This window comes from Carex rostrata, chromosome 3, assembly GCF_964058835.1.
Source record: "Carex rostrata chromosome 3, lpCarRost1.2, whole genome shotgun sequence".
NCBI classification, from domain to species: domain Eukaryota; kingdom Viridiplantae; phylum Streptophyta; class Magnoliopsida; order Poales; family Cyperaceae; genus Carex; species Carex rostrata.
The window spans coordinates 3255703-3274834 of record NC_135920.1 but is presented as its reverse complement, the minus strand read 5'-3'; the positions used below and the strand labels follow the sequence as shown (position 1 = coordinate 3274834).

The window sequence follows — 19132 nt, the reverse complement described above, 5'->3', positions numbered from 1 at the left end:
AGGACTATTGTCAAAAATTGAGATTAGTGCGTGCTTCAAAATTAGACCAACTTATCCTGTCCGTAAAAGATGCGTTGTTGCCGAACTCGGTTCTAAGCTGGAAAGGGAGCTCACTAATTTGCCCAATCCAAAAATTCAAAACGAGCGCTTTGACTAACAACCACACCAACCTCACCACTTTTTTCTCCGCTACTTCTTGATGTCAGCAAATCCAAATTTTAAAAAAAGGAAAGAGAAAACAAACAAATTTAATTATTCAAATAATTCAACCCCCTCCACGGCTCCACGCGCTCCCCTAATATCTCATTATCTCCTCTCTTATATATAGCTTCACACTTCAAACTGCCCCTTCCATACCATACACTTCCAAAATACAAAAAAATTGACCATACGATTAGAGACGATATTATTATTTCCAAAATTGACCAGTCGATTGAAATTATCTCAACACAATGCAAATTTCAGAAATATCTGAGGCAGATTCTGGCTCTGTGCCTCACAGCGGTCCGTTGAGCAAGCGAGGGAGCAGTCGAAAGAGTGCCCGTTTCAGCTTCTCAAAACCGAGCAGCAGAGATGACACCGATGACGAAACCTATGTTGAGATCACGCTCGACGTGCGTGACGACTCGGTCGCCGTTCATAGCGTCAAACCCACGAATGAAAATGAAGATCCTGAGGTGACGCTGCTCGCACAGAGGCTCGAGAACCAATCGTCCGCCAGGGCATCTGCGGCTGCGGCCATGATAAGAAGCGCCTCATCGCGGTTTCGTCAGGTGTCTCAGGAACTGAGGAAACTTGCAGCATCGACAAGAAAACCGGTGGATCGGTCCAAATCGGCAACCGCACATGCTTTGAAGGGGCTGAAGTTTATTAGTAGAACAGATGGGTCTGCCGGGTGGGCCGCAGTGGAGAAGCGGTTTGGAGAATTGGCTACTGCCAGTGGATTGCTTCATCGATCTCGCTTCGGCCAGTGTATAGGTACAGACAGTGTCTGATATAACACAATTGATATAGCATTTTAATTTTACAATATTATCTGTTCATTTCTCTTTTGAGTTTTCTAGATAACAGTTACTTATTTTAATATAGAAATTTATGTTTGACATGGGAATTGTGGTGCAGGTATGAAGGAATCAAAGGAGTTTGCTGGAGAGTTGTTTGATGCTCTTGCAAGGAGGAGAAACATAACCGCTGAACTTATTACAAAAGCAGAGCTGAGGGATTTTTGGGATCAGATCTCAGACCAGAGCTTTGATGCCAGGCTTCAAACCTTCTTTGACATGTACACATCACATTTTTCTCTTTATTTCCATTTCCAGTGAATATATCACTTATTTAATATTAGAGTCCGTTATAATATAATTAATAGGATATTTTAATTAAATATTGGTCAATAAATGTAGGGTTGACAAGGACACCGATGGGAGGATAACTGAAGAAGAAGTCAAGGAGGTAATAACTACTATCACCTTATTTGAGCGCAGAATTATCTCACCTTACTAAGAGTTTCTTTTAGACTTTTAAGTAACAATTAATGACCGTTTCAGGCTTAGTACTGACTAGTGACTAGTGACTAGACATGGTCCACAAGAATAATAAGTGGATAAAGAATTGACAAGTTCCATTTTACATTTTTTAGAATAAGAATAAGAATATCCTTCAGAATAGAGTATTGAGTGGTAATAGATAATCATCTTTTAATTGTTTAAACTTTAAACAGATTATATCACTAAGTGCCTCAGCAAATAAGCTCTCCAAGCTCCAGGAGCAAGCTGAAGAGTATGCACGCCTTATCATGGAAGAACTGGATCCTAACAACCTTGGATATATTGAGGCAATTATCTAATTCTAAAATTCTATTTTCTTTTTTAATATAAAAATATTATGCAAGATAATGTAATGTTATTTTAGTAATAAGACACACAATTTCATTATATTTCTCTACAGATATACAACTTGGAGATGCTCTTGTTGCAAGCACCCAGCCAGTCAGTGCAAATTGGTAATACCAATAGCAGGAATCTGTCTCAGCTGTTGAGCCAGAGTCTGAAGCCGACAAAAGACCCGAACCCTGTAAGGCAGTGGTACGGCCGAACCAAGTACTTCTTAGAGGACAACTGGAAGAGAGTATGGATCATGGCATTATGGCTTAGCATCTGTCTTGGCCTGTTCGTGTTCAAGTTTATTCAGTATCGCAACCGTGCAGCGTACCATGTTATGGGCTATTGTGTCTGTACCGCAAAGGGTGCGGCCGAGACACTTAAGTTTAACATGGCACTTATCCTCTTGCCGGTGTGTCGAAACGCTATCACTTGGATCCGTAACAAAACCAGGCTCGGGAGACTTATTCCTTTTGACGACAATCTCAACTTTCACAAGGTAATTGCAATCGGCATCACGGTTGGAGTCGTGCTGCATGCAGGCTCACACTTGACATGTGATTTTCCTAAACTCCTACACGCGAGCGACGCGGCTTACGCCCCTATGAAGCAATATTTTGGTGAAACTAAGCCAAATAATTATTGGTGGTTCGTCAAAGGGATAGAGGGCTGGAGCGGTATTATAATGGTGGTTCTCATGGCCATTGCATTCACATTAGCATCACCTTGGTTTAGACGAGGACGGATCAATCTGCCGAAACCCTTTAACCGGATCACTGGTTTTAATGCATTTTGGTATTCTCACCATCTATTCATCATTGTATACGGACTCCTCATTCTTCACGGTTACAAGCTCTACCTCACCCATGAATGGTACAAGAAAACGGTATGCATGCACTTAATGAAAAAACTCACCTTTGTCACATTATCTATCATATTACATTTCATCAAATGATAATTATCTTTGCTCTTGTCTTTGAACAGACATGGATGTATCTTGCTGTTCCCATGTTAATTTACGCAATTGAACGATTGATAAGGGCTTTCCGATCAAGAGTGAGTCCGGTTAAGATATTGAAGGTGGCCGTATATCAAGGAAATGTACTTGCATTACAGGTATCAAAACCTCAAGGTTTCAGATACAGGAGCGGGCAATACATGTTCGTCAACTGCGCTGCGGTTTCTCCTTTTGAATGGTAATTATATAATCACTATATATATTTTATATAATATTTTGTTGATCTTTTAATGGTAACAAATAAATTAACTTAAAATCAATAATTCTATGAAACAGGCATCCATTCTCAATTACATCTGCTCCGCAAGATGATTACCTCGGTGTACACATACGGACCCTCGGTGACTGGACCCGGCAGCTCAGAACAGTTTTCTCTGAGGTAAGAATATATATATAGATTGGTGGCTGAGTTATTTGCATAAAGGAAAATTGTTTCATGTTTTCTGAAAGAATCATTGTTGGTTGTGAATAGGTGTGTCATCAACCAGCAGCAGGGAAAAGCGGCCTCCTACGGGCTGACTATGACAACGACAACGATGGAAGCAGTGTTGTTCCAAAGTATGTATTTCTCAGAATCTTATTAAAAAAATATATAAGTTCATCAAAAAGGAAAAAGAAAAACTTCTGAACTGATTGAAGGTATTATAAAATATGAACCTTGTTCCATTAGAATAAAGGTATTGAATATTAATATACTTGTAACCTCATTATCATCAGAAAATCATATACGCTATTCTTTCACCCTTGATCAACTTAAATATGGTGTGAATGTACAAGCTAGCTTTCAACTTGACTTTAATTAATTGTTAATCAGAAAACGAGGGCTATGACCAAAATTACTAGCATCCAAACTAACAAATTATTAAATTAATGAGTAACAATAATCTATGATAAATATGTCAAGTGTCTAGAAGCAGTAATCAAATTATAATACATATTAGTCTGTCTTTTTGTTAAGAATAAAGAGCATAATAATTTAGGCCAGCCAAATTTGACTTACAGTGTATATCTATCACATGACTTAATTAATTAAGTGAACTAACAATAATTGATTATTTGAACGCGCCATGTACAGTTTTCCACGGGTGCTGATTGACGGGCCCTATGGTGCACCGGCGCAAGACTACAAGCAGTACGAGGTTGTGCTGCTGGTCGGGCTCGGCATTGGTGCCACACCGTTCATCTCCATTATCAAAGACATAATCAACAACATTAAGCAAGTTGACGAAGATCTTGAGTCCGGCGAACTCAACCAAAACCAGAACCAGCAGCCTAACACATTCAGGACAAGACGGGCGTACTTCTACTGGGTCACAAGAGAGGAGGGTTCATTCGACTGGTTCAGAGGCGTGATGAACGACATAGCCGAAACCGACAAAAAGGGTGTGATTGAGCTTCACAACTATTGTACAAGCGTGTACGAGGAAGGGGACGCACGGTCAGCACTCATTGCTATGTTGCAGCAACTCAACCATGCCAAGAATGGTGTTGATGTGGTTTCGGGTACGCGGGTCAAGACCCATTTCGCCCGTCCCAACTGGCGCAATGTGTACAAGCGCCTGGCTCTTAACCACCGCGGTCAACGGATAGGTAATAATTACAAATTTCTTAAACAGAAATCATTTTCATGTACAGAATGTAGTAGGCAATGGATCACCACCAAGGGTGCGTAATTTTGTCTTATAAGCCTAATTAAGTTATTCAATTATGATATGTTTTAATATTGTTTGGATTTGTGTTCCAACAGGTGTGTTCTACTGTGGGGCCCCTGCACTGACAAAAGAGCTGCGTCAACACGCAAATGATTTCTCCCGGGCTTCTACCACCAAGTTTGAGTTCCACAAGGAAAACTTTTAAATTTGGAAGCACAAGTCTCTCTCAGCATCTTTAGACTTAGACAATATAAATCCAATATAGAGTCATTTTGTACAGTTCAGGTTAGACTATTTCAACAAGCTTCTAGATCAAAGCCACAAATTTGAAAACTAGGGAGATACATTGGCCAAACTCTATGACTAAAGAAAATATTTGGTCAAATATAATAATTTTAAAACACGGGGGTTAGGTGTGAACTATTTAAAGTGCCGCACAACCAAAATTGATTAGTTATTGAATTTGATTTTTTTTTTAATATTTTGTTTTGTGAAGAGAAGTATGTAATTCATAGATTGAAGTAAATAGTGTGTATATAATTACAGATCGAATTATTGATTGATCGTGTGTGTTATTGTAGTTATTTTGATAACCATTAATGGAGTAAAGCTTAAGTGTTATAGATAGCATAAGTCTAATACAAAAAAATATTGTACAAATTATAAATTACAAATTTAAATCGTTAAAACCGATGTACTTTGTTATTGATACGATTACATAACAAATTTATAAATTTTTCTTTTTCATCAAAAAATTATAAATTATAAGTTAATTTTAATACATTCATTTTCATCATTTTTTGACTGCTTGAATTTATACCAAATGAACTAAAAAATGTATAAATCTGACATGTAATTGCATCAATAACGAAGTGCATCGTTTGAAATTTACACAATATATTTTTAAAACAATAGCACATAATACATTATACGTTTTATATGACTTTGGCAGTTCGCACTGCGTTTTATATCCTTTTTTTGTCCCCTGGAATTGTTTCTTTTTTTAACTTAAAAAATGTATAAATTTGACATGTGATTGCATCAATAACGAAGTGCATCGGTTTTAACGGTTTGAATTTATCGTTTGAAATTTACACAATAGATTTGTAAAACAAGTTTACATTTTATACGACTTTAGCAGTTCGCACTGCGTGTTATATATTTTTTTTGTCCCCTGGAATTGTTTCTCTTTTTTAACTTAATACTTTGACAGCTCTCACTGTGCTTTATATGACTTTGCTAGACCGTGTTGATATAGAACATGTATGCAAATGCTAAACATGAGGTCATTAATTTTGATTATAGCTTACTTAACATTCATCCAGTCAATTCTCTGTTTTTTACTCAATATAGGACAGCGATGTGATGTTGGATCTGCATCATTTATTTTATGAAGAGTGTTATTCTAAGCGCACTGATTCAATTTATGAGCGCAGAGAGAAAATTTTCTTTTTAAATTTTTATTTTGCCTCTACTCTCTATTTCTATTTCTGACTTAATTAAGAAAAAAATTTATTGAATGAAGTGGGTTATTCGCGAGAGAAAATCTGCTATTATATTAACTACAATTTTTTCGGTGAATATAAAATATAAAATATAAAATTCCTATTCTGACAAATAACCAGTCAGCACTTGATAACAGACTATAGAATTCACAATACTCTTACAGTGAACCAACCTAAATTCTTTATTCTATAGTTCAGGTCAATCACAGCACTATATCAGTCCAACCTAAATAAAAATTAAAGTAATATTCTTTTGTAAATATCTTTTCCACAAAATTAAATGTTTTGTCTAGAGAATTCATTATTTTTTATTTATACTTTAATTAAATAAAAATGAATATGATAATAAGTTAATAACTCAATATGGGTTGAGATGCTAGATCTGTTGAAGTACTGAACCGATCAGCTATGATACCAATATGTACTGTGGTACCAACACAAGCTATGCAATTCAACTGTCCACTAATTATTGGTAGCAAGAATGGAGCTAATCTCAAGTTTAAGAATAATAGCTAACTCAACTTTTTATTGGGTTAATAGAATAGTGAGCTAACTCATATAAGACAAATAAAGAATAGTAAATTAGTGCTATTTTTGCTTCATTCAAACATCGAATAGTTCAAAAAAATAGTGTTATTTTAGGATTAGTGTTATTCTTACTCCATCCAAACGCACTCTAATTGTAATGTCATCATGGTCATCATTGTGATGGTACTCACAAATATTAGGTTTGAAGACGACATCAAATTAATTAAGAAGTTCACTTATGTTTTCATGAGCCATGTCTTTTTAAAAACCGGCCATTCGTGATACCAAATGCGAAGTTCTTCAAGTTTGACACTAAAGCCGTCATCATGGTCATCATTGTGTAGCCGCATAAGCACTCAGCGATCTACCATCAATCCGTTATTGTGAGTGTATCAAGTTAAGAATCAATGACTAATTTCTTTAATTACTCATTTTATGAGCACATGGAGGATCCATAGTTTGTACCAGTAATCAAGTCTGATATGAACCATGACTTCACATTAAAAGATTTAGAAATTATTGCTATATAATAAAAAAGTAGATGAAATAGTGCTTAGCTTTTGTTTCAAGTATTTTATCAAACACCTTAATGACATTCAACTATTGTTAGCTATGGATAATACATATTTCAAATACAAGGAATCAACATACAATCCAATCATCTTATTTAGGAATTTTAAAGATTAGAGACAAAAAGATCATTTATGAGCTGAATTCAAGAATAAGTTTGACAGCTTCATAGTAGATGAAAATATGAATTTTGATTTGCTCCAGGAATGTAGTTGGATCTCAAATCAGGTACTCAATTAATCCCCAGTCGACTACTGACTTTCTCTTGACCCCTAAAGGATTTGATTTTCTGCTACCGATAAAGAAATGGCTTAGAATCAAAACACTTCCAACAAAAATGAAGAGCGATTTGATTTGAAGAAAAGGCTCAGCATTTGATTTGATTTTCTCTTCTGAGTTCCTCACCGATTTGGAATCAAACATTTTTGTTTTTGCGTACAGGACGAAGAGCGATCTAAAATTGATTTATATCCATTTTTTCCTCTTTTAATAGCTTCCCTTCTTAATTAAGTCAGAAAGAGAAAATAAGGGCAAAATAGGAATTTAAAAAAAAAATTGACTCTCAGCACTCAATTTTTTTTTTTTTTATTAGAAGCCCGTAGGCACTTTCATTATCTCCAATTTGTTCTTACAGACAGCTTGTTCAGCAGGGTTACAAAACATAACAAGAAAACCAATCTAATTAAACAAACCTAATAAGATCCAACAAAAACCAGAAAAGAGAAGCATCTAGCCAAACAAACCTAAAACAAACCAACAAAAACCAGAAAAACAGAAGCATAACCCTGCTTGGCAGCTGTCCAATCAAAGTGCTGCTATATGTCTGAGAAGATTGGAAATGTACAGCCATAGTATTCAAACTGTTCCAGTCTCACCCGATTAGCTAAAAGGTGGGCCTTTGTGTTATCTTCTCTTGGTATAAACCTGCAGCAATAGTGTGGGTTAGATCGCAAGATATTAGCTATCTGCATCAGCTCTACATATGAACACCAGTCAGCTGCCTGGAGCGGCTGCAATTTTTGCTTGGGGTCAAAAGTCTCTACCAGTAACCATGAGTCCGTTAAGAATATGCACTCCTTGATCCGCATTGCAACAGCTTGCTTGACTGCCATCAGCATGGCTGTTACCTCCATATGAAAAGGAGATGTGGCATCTTGAAACCTTGTAATCCATACCTGAGCAACTGACCATTGAACATGATAAAAAAGGCCGCCCCTCCTTCCTCAACAGGTCCAAAAGAGCCGTCAGACCAAGCACAACAGCCCTGAAGCCTCATCATCTCTGGATGCAATGATTGAATTGCTCCTTTTGCATCAGCAGAAAGTAGGCCATGAGAAAAGATTAAGCAGTTGTTCACTGTTTTATCTGGCATGCATTTAGAATAGAACTAAAAAGTTTAATTAGTGCACTTAGAATTACACGTCCCTTATTTTATTCATGAAATGAAATGAATACATCCAGTGTAGGAGCCCATAAGCAGTAATCCACTTCCTTAATTATTTGACTCGAATTATGCTGATCTTAAATATCTCGTCTAAAATACTACAGCCGAATCTGACACGTTTGATTCGAACATGACGATTCAAATGAAGTGCTACAGTGATGCCAAATTATTGCCAGTTGTTCTCTTAAATGTCAATTTGGAAAGCGTTCTACTAATTGACTTCATGCTTCCAGCAAAATTAATCAAAGTATACTTAATCAAAGATATACTTAGCAAGAATATAAATCCCCTTGATAGACAATAGACATAATGCTGCTCATCTAACTTCAAAAACAAGTTTGCTCTACACAAGTTTCTTGTTGACTATCTCTCTACATTCAATAAAAATTGAATAGACCATATAACCATAATCTTAGTAGATTTCATATAAATCTTTCTACTCAGATTGATGGTTTAGGCAGCAACCAATCAGTATAAGCCGAAACAGAAATGAAGCAAAAAGAGAAATAGCTTGAGATTGTCCGCATTCAGATACCAACATAGGTATACCATTCTGTCAGAAACACCATTACGGTACAGTGCTGTACGCATGTACCAGTAAGTTTTAAACATCAGTACAGTGACCTGGCTATGTGGTATTCTTCAAGTCCAAACATACAAAATGCAAGCATGTTCAATACTCAAAACTTTGTTTTTAACCCAGAATTATCCCACTGCTTGGTACCTGGTATGTGTGTATTGTCACATAGAAATACCAGGTGGACCTGAACAACACAGTACCTAATACCTATTATCAAGTGCCTTTTGAGCTGAGGCGCATGTTTTGGTGCTCCTGGGGGCTTTTCAGAGGTAGGTTGTTCTTATAATTTTACTTCTAGCTGTAGGATGTACTGCTCAGTCTATTGAGTAATGAATTGGGCAATCAGCCTTTTTAAAAAAAAAAAAAATCAAGTACCTTCAGCTGAACACATTTTTAACATCAAATTAAGCCACAAGTATGGCACATGCCTCTACTATAAATTAGATGCAAGCCCTAGGAAAAATATATATATATATATTCAAAAAGCTAAATAAAAAGTTATTGGGCAGCATGTCACTAGCCCAACTGTGTTGGGCTAGTTTTTTATAATTATTCAGGCAGAGTCACAAGACTAACAAAATTATAATAATTTTTGTAAAGCTATCTGAAATAAAAAATAGTGACTCATACTTTGACCCCGCTTTGGAGTCCAACATTATGTATACTTTGACAGACTTCTTCCTTTTTATTAACTGGAAAAAAATTGAGTATGGGTGAAGCGCCTGATCAGGGAAAAAAGGCCCCAAAGTGCTAGAATACAACCCAGAATGATGTCGATTTCAGTAACTAAATCTCTTGAAACTCTTAAGGCACAAGAGCACACATTAGTTACTATAACACCAAAAGTTGTCTAAGCACTGCATAAACTGCCTCCTTTGCATTAGATCAGCTGACCTCTTGATAATGAGCTCATGCCATCCCGTTGTTAGCAGGCCCCACCTCTGCTTCAGAGTCAGTGAGGATCTCAGACATGAACTTGATCAGAGAACAGAGCCCACCTAGAAAGTTATGGTCGATGATTCCTTCCCCTTCCACGGCATGCGCAAAATCAACCAGCTTCACTCGTGCCGCCGTCCCACCATTGTCATATGAGATCAGAACCGAAGTTGAGTAAAAGTGGAACAATGTCTGGTCCTCAAACCATGACTTCAGCTCCAGCAGCTGTGCCAGGATGCCGTTTGACCCACCATAGATTGACGATGCCAATGCACAGTCGGGATGGGTTTCATCAGGATTTTTCGAGACAAATTGTCTTAGCACTTGCCTTACATCAGTCACTGTGTACTTCCTCACTTTGTTACGGTCTGGCTTCCAGCGCCCCGATTCGTGATGCACCTGGTATTGTAATTCGAGAGTTTATTATATCAAAGAGAAAGCACCATATTTTTGCCATATACCAGTTTGAGTGTCAAACAAATGTGTTGTTCTGATAGTATAATTAAAAGGTTATCGGTGGGTCTGACTCACCAGTGGAAGCACACTCGTAGGCTACCTAATTTTACTGAAGTCTGGACGCTATATTTGTGAGACTTGGATCCTTGATACGTTCTTTTTATTTCTAACTCTTTGTTCTAATTTTGCTAAGGTCCTCCCCTTTCCCATACAGACAGCTAATATTGCCTGATTCGAGGGTTGTTTAATAAAAAAAGCCAAGTGAAGAACCTATAAATCCACTTATAGTAGTCCAAAATCCAAATTTAATATATTAATTCAAGTTAATTGCTAACAATCCACATCCATCGATTAGAATTAACTATTGGTCCTATTACTTTACCAGATTTGCTTACATAAAGGCGAATTCACCATTTCCACACTAACTTCTATAAAGGTACCATATGCTTGTTGAAGAAAATTATTTAAAATATCTAAATGTGACAAGATTTGTGAATAATCATGCAAAACTAGCTATAAAGCTAATATTTACCAGGGCACTTCCATTATAGCACCATGCATGTTGGTGTTTTCACAAATAGAAAATGCATGAGAAAAAGGAAACCTGAAGTCCAGAAATCCTAAACCCGAGAGGCACGGTAGTGCTCTCCCGGTCCTTCTTCAAGCATTTGGCGAAGTAGGACTCTGGCGCACGTGGGTACCACGTGCGTGCTCCGATCTTGACATCCATGACGCAGGGGCCGGTGTACCCATGCAACAGATCCTCCAGTATGAGGTGGGGCAACAGAACATCCGATGAATCAGAGGCGCGGAGCAGCTGGGTCCCACCAAAGGCGGGGAAGAAGGTGCGAATGGAGGATGGGACCCGCGGGTCGGAAGAAAAGGAGGTATAAAAGGCCACCTCGTGGGCCCCACGTTCGTCGCCCGGCGGGAGGGGTTTGTAGAAGTGTCCCGAGCCATCGACCAGTGGGCCCACTTTGCCAGTGCCCGCCTCGTGCCCTGCCACCTGGTGCTCTGGCGGTTTCAGCATTGCTTCCTTCGCCTTCTTCACTTTTTCGCTTTCCTCCTCTTTATTCGTATTATATTATTTTCTGGAGGAACTTTGTCGGTTCTCTAATTCTCTCTATCGGCAGGTGGAATCCGAATCTGCTGCCACGTAAGCGCCAATTAGACCTTCTTCGTCGGAATTAGACTAGTTTTCTCAGTTTTGAGTCCGAATCTAATAAATTAGATTACTGGGGAATATTTCGGGGAGACGAAGCAGGAAAAGGGGTGCAAACAGAATTGGGCAAGAATCAGGAAATTAACTTTTAATGGCAAACCGAGTTCGAGATATTCATGAAAGAGCTCGGATTTCAAAATAGGATAGACCAGATATTGTTCGAGATGGAGGTATGACTGCTGGTACGAGATCCGAGGTTGAGGAGGCGACATCAGAGCAAAATCCGGAGTTACTGGTACCCACGTGCGCCAGGGGTCCGGAACCCCTAAAGTAACCCAGTCTTTGGGTTTTCGATTGAGACCGTCCGATTTGAATTCATCTGTCGGGATGTGTGCACTCCACTTCGGATAGATTATCGGGTATTCAAATCAGACGGTCACGATTTAAAATTCAATTTTTGAGTTACTTCACTGGATCTGAGCTCCGTGCGGCAGAGTCCTACTTCGCTAAATGCTTGAAGGACCGGGAGAAAGAAGCTTGTTAAAAGGTAAGAAAGAAGCTTGTCAGAGAGTTCAAAGAAAAGTTACAAGCCACTGCCCGGCTTTTCAAAAAAAAAAAAAAAAAAGTTACAATTAACCCCTCCATTTATTTTAGTTTTATAGAAAAGGAATAGGCGGGTGAGATGGGGGTCGTTTTTTTGCCTTTTTAGAAGTGCTTCAGTTTCTCTAGTTTTTTTTGCTTAATATCATTTACAATTTCGTTTTTGTAGTTTTTATGCTATGGTACTGTAATTTTTCTGTAAGACTGTCGTTCTATTAATATAGTATACCTATGGGTTTTTATCAAAAAAGAAAAAGAAAGGGGTGCAAACGGATTGTATATTATCCGGATTCAGATCCATATTAAAAAAATACATATATTTAATATTTAAATATCCGTACAAATATATATAATTAGTATGTCTTACGAAAAAATTTATGCTATTTATTATTGTAATTAAATAAATATTATAAATTTTGACTTTTAATAATATTTATGTTTTCCTAATATATAATAGTATTGAAAAACACACATTCAATCTATATATGCATAATATATTCTCGAGTGAGTCTATGGTACTATGCATATTACGATTTGTTATCGTGCTATAGCTCTATATTCGAGTTTTCAAATCCTAACGGTCGATCCGAACCGTTCATCTTGTTCTCCATATTAATATGTGTTTGGAGACCAAATTTTACATTTTTTGAAATTTTTTTACTATTTTTTTAGATTTATTGAAAATCACTGTTTTTGGATGGTCCAGAATTTTCAGATCAAGTGATTTTCTAAATATCTAAAAAAATAGTAAAAATTTTTCAAAAAATGTAAAATTTGGTCTCCAAACACATATTAATATGGAGAGCAAGATGAACAGTTCGGATCAACCGTTAGGATTTGAAAACTCAAATATAAAACTGTAACACGGTAACAACCCGTGATATGCATAGTACCATAGACTCACTCATATATTCTCTATTCATGTCCTTCTGCTCACGATTGCTTTGACAAAACAACCTTTTGAGTGCCTACGGGCTTGTATTAACAAAACAAAAACAAAAACAAAAAAAAGCAGAGTTTTGGAGATGCACCTCACTTCTGACTCACATTAATTACGTTTGCTTGAGACCTGAAAAGTAAAATAAGAAATTTAGACATCAATTAAGTTATCAAATACAAAATAATTAACCAATTTAATTAGACGTAAATTTAAAGCTAGATTAGTCTAACTTCACAAGTTAAGACTTAGCGACCAAAATATAAGCCTCTAAATGTAACTCGTATGATTCTGATTTTTTTTTTAAATTAAAAATCAGTAGACATTTTCATTACTCACAACAAACTAATTGTACATATAAGTTCATACCAGTACATAAGAGTACATGTATCAACAAACTAATTGTACATATAAGTTCATACCAGTTCACAACAAGCTAAGAGTACATGTATCAACTCATACCAGTAAGCAAATATCTTTCTTTTGTAAATATATCAACCCGTAAGCATTTAACTCGTACGATTTTTTTTTTTTCTCGCTCTCTCGAGTTAGCATATCTTCCTTTTTTTTAAAATGTTTTTTCTTTTATGATTACTAAATTTTCATTCTCTTATTACGTTATGCTATCATATATTTAATGTAATCAATTTTTCTTTTGTTATGTTCCATGCATATATAAAACAGTTTGGTTTCAATTTGATTGTTATGTACTGTTATTTTTTGGGATATAAATTAATGTACTGCTATTTTTATTTTAATTTGACTGTTAATTTATTTTTAAATTATGCGTTGAAACCCTTAAGCTTTTTAATTACAATGTTGTTTTGTTTTTAATATTATATAATGTTGTTGTTTTTTAAGAAGAAATGTGGAGGTCATGTCTCTGAATTCCATATACAAGACACAAGCAGTGTCAATTTTTACAGTTCACAAAAAAAAAAAAAAAAAACGAAATTCTGCCTTGATGTCCATTACCATTTGGCAGGCCATTTTAATTTATTCTATGAATATTTGTGTTCACCTCTCTCCCTGTATTACGAAACAAATTGTAGCTTGCATTATTTCGTGAATTGCCAAGGCCAATATTACTTGTTTATAGTTCCCGCTCACGAAAGGGCATTGATATTATAGTTAGCTTGATTATGTAATTTTATTTTTAATTAGATTATTATATTTTAAATTTATTTTTAATCAAGATTACATGTAAACGAGACAAAAAGTTACTGAAGACACAAATTCAAACCAAACAAAAAAAATAGTTTACTTTAAATCTCGACTAAACGTAAATAACATAGACATGCCTAAATTTAAATAACCAATGTAACTCCTTGACTTCAAACCTTAATTGGCGTTTCTTTTGTTTCTTTCTTGCTCAATAATCGGCTGTTAAAACACTAGAAAAAATATTGAAAAAGCAAAATTAAAAGTTATGGGTTAGTTTTTTTGTATACCCTTAATACTTCTATAATTTCTTATTTATCTTTAAACACTTTAATTTATCCTTTAACTCTATATTATTTTTTTTTCTTTTCTACCAATTACATAGTAATTACGGAGTTAACCATAGTTAAATTCCTAATATTTAAAAGACCAAAATACCATTTTCTATTTTATTTTATTCTTTATTTTTTAAAGTTCATCAAACTTTTCTTTCCCACAATCTTGTGTTTCCCCCTTCTTGCACTCCTCTCGTGTTGTTTTTCTTGCAGTGACCTATACTCTTTAATAGTCTCCTTGTGTTTCACGAACGCTTATCCTCTGCATTAACTCAAAAGAAAATCTTTTGAGTTAATGAATCTCAACCGTCTGATTTTAAATGAAGCCAATTCGACTCTTGTTTATAGCTTAGGGGGCCCTTTAATATTAATACGGATCTAATCCGCACGAATCTTAAAACAGATCGGATGGTTGAAATTCATTAATTCAAAAAAATTTCTTTACAAGACTTATCAGAAACACCAGGTTTGGAATGACAGAGGACGAATAACGAAGAGCAAAATTTTACCATACAATATGGATAAGAATTTAGTTTTCCTTGTCTCTAATTTCCCGTTTTAATTTTATTAAATGATTTCATTTTCATTTTAATACTCAAATGTTTTGAGTAATGAACTAATGATTTTTCTTCTAATTGAGTTACAAAACTTAGACGAACCTGGTAACCTAGTCATTTAATGAAATCAAATGTTGATGGATTTAGGGGTTCTTAATTAGATATCTAACTGATTTAATGAAATCAAATGGGGCAAGATCCACATTTATCCTTGAAAATGTTGACGGTGGAACCCATACAGATGTAATTTTTGCAAAACAATTTTCTAATTTCTTCATGTACAAAAGTTGCAATCTGCTCTATTTCAGGTAGTTTTCAGTTGCATGGTATATCACATGGAAAGAACAAGGGCATGATGGAAAAAACTAAATTAGACAATATTCAATTGTGAACAAGTAACTATATGGTTAAATGGGGGGGGGGGGGGGACAGAGTTTGAGAGGCATATTTTTTTTTGAGTAAAAATAGGGATCAAGTTTGACAAACTGCTCTATTTCAGGTAGTTTTCAATTGCAATCTGCTCTTATATTACGTATACTTTGACAAACTTAATATTTTTTTATTAACTTGAAAAAAAGTTTTTAGTGAAGCACCTGATCAGGGAACAAGGCACCGAAGTGCAAGAATACAAAGCGCTAAAAGCACACATTAATTAATTACTATAAACACCAAAGCATACTGAATAAACAGCTTCCTTCCCATTAGATAATGAGCTCACACAATCCCGTTGTTAGCAGGACGCACCTCCGCTTCAGTGTCAGTGAGGATCTCAGAAATGAACTTGATCAGAGAACAGAGCCCGCCTAGAAAGTTATGGTCGATGATTCCTTCCCCTTCCATGGCATGTGCAAAATCGATCAGCTTCACTCGTGCTGCCATTCCACCCTTGTCATATGATATTAGAGTTGAAGCTGAGTAGAAATGGAACAGTGTCTGGTCCTCAAACCATGACTTCAGCTCGAGCAGCTGTGCTAGGATGCCGTTTGACCCACCATAGACTGACGACGCCAATGCACAGTCAGGATGCGTCTCATCAGGATTTTTCGAAACAAACTGTCTTAGCACTTGCCTTACATCAGTCACAGTGTACTTCCTCACTTTGTTACGGTCTGGCTTCCAACGCCCCGATTCGTGATGCACCTATAGTGTTGTAATTCAAGAGTTTATTATATCAAAGAGAAAGCACCATATTATTGCAATAGTTGTGTTGTGTTGTGCTGAAAATTTAACTAAAAAAGGTTATCAGTGGATCTGGCTCACCGATGTGGCTCCCACTCATAGGCTACCATGATCTTACTAAAGTCTGGTTAAATTTTGGAAGTTTCCAGAGGTGGTGCTGCAATTATCTGTTTAATATGTGCCAAGTGATGATCCTATGAAAGTATGAATCCACTTATAATAGTCCAAAATCCATATATTAACTCAAGTTCATTGCTTGATTGCTAACAATAAACTGAAAAGTAGTTCCACGATCCATTGATTACAAATAACTATTGCTCCTATTACTTTAATTACCAGATTTGTTAACATAAAGGTACCATGTGCCAGTTGAAGCAAATTATTTAAAATATCTAAATGGAACAATGTTTGAAACTTTGAATGGGCCAGTTGATCCAAATTATTTAAAATATCTAAATATGACAAGGTTTGCGAATATCTCAGTCATGCATGCAAAACTAGCTCTGAAGCTATTATTTAGCACCATGCAAGCATGTTAGTATTTTGACAGATTGCACCTGACGGAGGTTACTTCAAAATTCACAGATAGAAAATGCATGAGAAAAAAGAAGACCTGAAGTCCACAAAGCCTAAACCCGAGAGGCACGGTGGTGCTCTCCCGGTCCAACTTCAAGTATTTGTCGAAGTCCGACTCTGACGCTTGTGGGTACCACGTGCGTGCTCCGATCTTGACATCCATGACGCAGGGGCTGGTGTACCCATGCAACAGATCCTCCAGTACAAGGTGGGGCAACAGAACATCCGATGAATCAGAGGTGGGGAGCAGCTTGGTCCCACCAAATGCGGGGAAGAAGGAGCGAATGGAGGATGGGATCCGCGGGTCGGAAGAGAAGGAGGTGTAAAAGTTGACCTCGTGGGTTCCACGTTCGTCGCCCGGGTGGAGGGGTTTGTAGAAGTGTCCCGAGTCATCGACCAGTGGACCCACTTTGCCAGGGCCCGCCTCGTGCCCTCCCACCTGGTGCTCTGGCTGTTTCGGCATTACTACTTGCTAGCTTCGCCTTTTTCACTTTTTTTGCTTCTCTCTTGTTTACAAGTTCTATATTCTTTTCTGGAGGAGCTTGATCGGTTATTTAATTCTCTCTTTTGGCAAGTGGAGTTGAAATTACACTAGTTACTCAGAATTTAGGAGGAATTAATCTATTGGCGCTACTGCCGCTAACATGTGTCCATGTGCTTAATAAATTGAGTATTTCATTAATGAATTCGCATAATCAAATTCATTGACCGGAAGACTCGTGAGGCTAGCATCGGGTCTTTCTGCTTACGTGTTGCCAGGGCCCACCTCGTGCCCTGCCACCTGGTCGCCTTCTTCACTTTTTCGCTTTGCGCTTCTTTATTCGTATTATATTCTTTTCTGGAGGAGCTTTAATTTATCGGTATCTAATTCTCTCTATCGGAAGTGCATTTAATTTATCACTTTTTCGCTTTGCGCTTCTTTATTCGTATTATATTCTTTGCAGATATTTTTATTTTTACCCCAAAAAAAAATTATTTTAATAATTATAACCACGTTGGCGCTGGAATTATAAAAATATCCCACCCATGAATAAATTCCACGGGCCGAATTAATGAGCTCCCCCGTGGATATTTTCCACGGTCCGCCTTTTTTAATCCCCTCCTGAAATTTATCCACGGGCCGAGTGTTTTAATTAAAACTGACGACCCCTCTCTTTCTCTCCTCCCGCTCTGTCTCCGTGAAGCCGACAGAAACAGATCTGCCCACTTTTCTGCCTCCCCACCCCCGCGCACCTCACTGCCCCACTGTCGCCCGCCTCACTGCCCCACTCCGCCCCCTTTTCTGCCTCCCTACCCCCGCGCGCCTCACTGCCCCCACCGCCGCCCGCCCTCTTCTCTCCTCACTGTCACATCATCGTCTCCGCCTGCACGAAGAAGAAGGATCGCCGGTGCTGATTGTATGTGCCGCGTCTACTGTAGCAAGGTAATTTGATTTAATTTTGAGCGTAATTCGGTTCTTGAGAGATGGAATATGAGAATCGAGGTTAGTTTGATCAAGTGAATGCAAAATTAGGAGGCGATAGCAGTAGTTCGATAATAGTTGGAGTATATACATATAGTTATGTCAAAATTAGGATCTAATAACATATAGTTATTTTTTTTCTTCATTTGATCCACATTACCTATAAGCAATTGTTATTGGTGTATATACATCTAGCATTGTAATGAATGAAGGCTTATCCCAATTAAGAGAGTAATAGGGCTCAATTGTATGAATGTGGTTACTGCATAGTACCGGTTAGGGTATGCAATGGCCAAAAACACATGCTAATTGTTCTTTTGAAGGGTATGCAATGGCGAATAACACATGCTAATTGTTAAAGGAAACTAAACCATAGTCATAGCCAGTGTAATAAAATGCGGTCTATGCAGCCGCATATGCGTATGCGGTCTCAAACCGCATAGAAAATGAATATGCGGTTCCACATATGCGGCCGCATATTCAATCGCATAATTTTGACCGCATATTTTCTAAACGGCCGCATAAAATCTATATACCGCATATATAGCCGCATATATGGCCGCATAAAACAGCATATGACCCCCATTAAAAAAT

At 37.0% G+C, this 19132-nt stretch overlaps 3 protein-coding genes and 1 long non-coding RNA gene across 4 annotated transcripts; 1 reads left to right on the top strand and 3 right to left on the bottom strand.

Moving 5' to 3' along the window:
* Positions 1-352: 352 nt before the first annotated feature.
* LOC144550978 (respiratory burst oxidase homolog protein C-like) lies at positions 353-5147 on the top strand. The gene is made up of 10 exons (XM_078298742.1): positions 353-978; positions 1123-1282; positions 1404-1452; positions 1721-1834; positions 1948-2766; positions 2865-3076; positions 3175-3277; positions 3371-3456; positions 3974-4488; positions 4646-5147. The coding sequence occupies exons 1-10, from the start codon at positions 453-455 to the stop codon at positions 4753-4755; spliced, it is 2694 nt and encodes an 897-aa protein (XP_078154868.1). The 5' UTR covers positions 353-452; the 3' UTR covers positions 4756-5147.
* LOC144550979 (uncharacterized) lies at positions 3693-4070 on the bottom strand. The gene is made up of 2 exons (XR_013510734.1): positions 3942-4070; positions 3693-3907 (listed from the first exon to the last, which is right to left on the bottom strand). It is a non-coding gene; the product is annotated as an uncharacterized LOC144550979 (long non-coding RNA).
* Positions 5148-9681: 4534 nt separating the features above from the next.
* LOC144550975 (inositol polyphosphate multikinase beta-like) lies at positions 9682-11954 on the bottom strand. The gene is made up of 2 exons (XM_078298737.1): positions 11174-11954; positions 9682-10512 (listed from the first exon to the last, which is right to left on the bottom strand). The coding sequence occupies exons 1-2, from the start codon at positions 11597-11599 to the stop codon at positions 10087-10089; spliced, it is 852 nt and encodes a 283-aa protein (XP_078154863.1). The 5' UTR covers positions 11600-11954; the 3' UTR covers positions 9682-10086.
* Positions 11955-15856: 3902 nt separating this feature from the next.
* On the bottom strand, positions 15857-17644 carry LOC144550976 (inositol polyphosphate multikinase beta-like). The gene is made up of 3 exons (XM_078298739.1): positions 17615-17644; positions 17114-17573; positions 15857-16461 (listed from the first exon to the last, which is right to left on the bottom strand). Exons 2-3 carry the CDS (start codon positions 17537-17539, stop codon positions 16036-16038), a joined length of 852 nt encoding a protein of 283 aa, XP_078154865.1. The 5' UTR covers positions 17540-17573; positions 17615-17644; the 3' UTR covers positions 15857-16035.
* Positions 17645-19132: the final 1488 nt, after the last annotated feature.

Excerpts from the sequence above, each read along its gene's own strand:
- LOC144550975 (XM_078298737.1), bottom strand. The coding sequence starts at position 11,599 with ATGCTGAAACCGCCAGAGCACCAGGTGGCAGGGCACGAGGCGGGCACT. Across the intron at positions 10,513-11,173 it reads TTAGGATTTCTGGACTTCAG|GTGCATCACGAATCGGGGCG; the intron begins GTTTCCTTTTTC and ends TTACAATACCAG.
- LOC144550978 (XM_078298742.1), top strand. The coding sequence starts at position 453 with ATGCAAATTTCAGAAATATCTGAGGCAGATTCTGGCTCTGTGCCTCAC. Across the intron at positions 2,767-2,864 it reads ATGAATGGTACAAGAAAACG|ACATGGATGTATCTTGCTGT; the intron begins GTATGCATGCAC and ends GTCTTTGAACAG. Across the intron at positions 3,077-3,174 it reads GCGGTTTCTCCTTTTGAATG|GCATCCATTCTCAATTACAT; the intron begins GTAATTATATAA and ends TCTATGAAACAG.
- LOC144550976 (XM_078298739.1), bottom strand. The coding sequence starts at position 17,539 with ATGCCGAAACAGCCAGAGCACCAGGTGGGAGGGCACGAGGCGGGCCCT. Across the intron at positions 16,462-17,113 it reads TTAGGCTTTGTGGACTTCAG|GTGCATCACGAATCGGGGCG; the intron begins GTCTTCTTTTTT and ends ACAACACTATAG.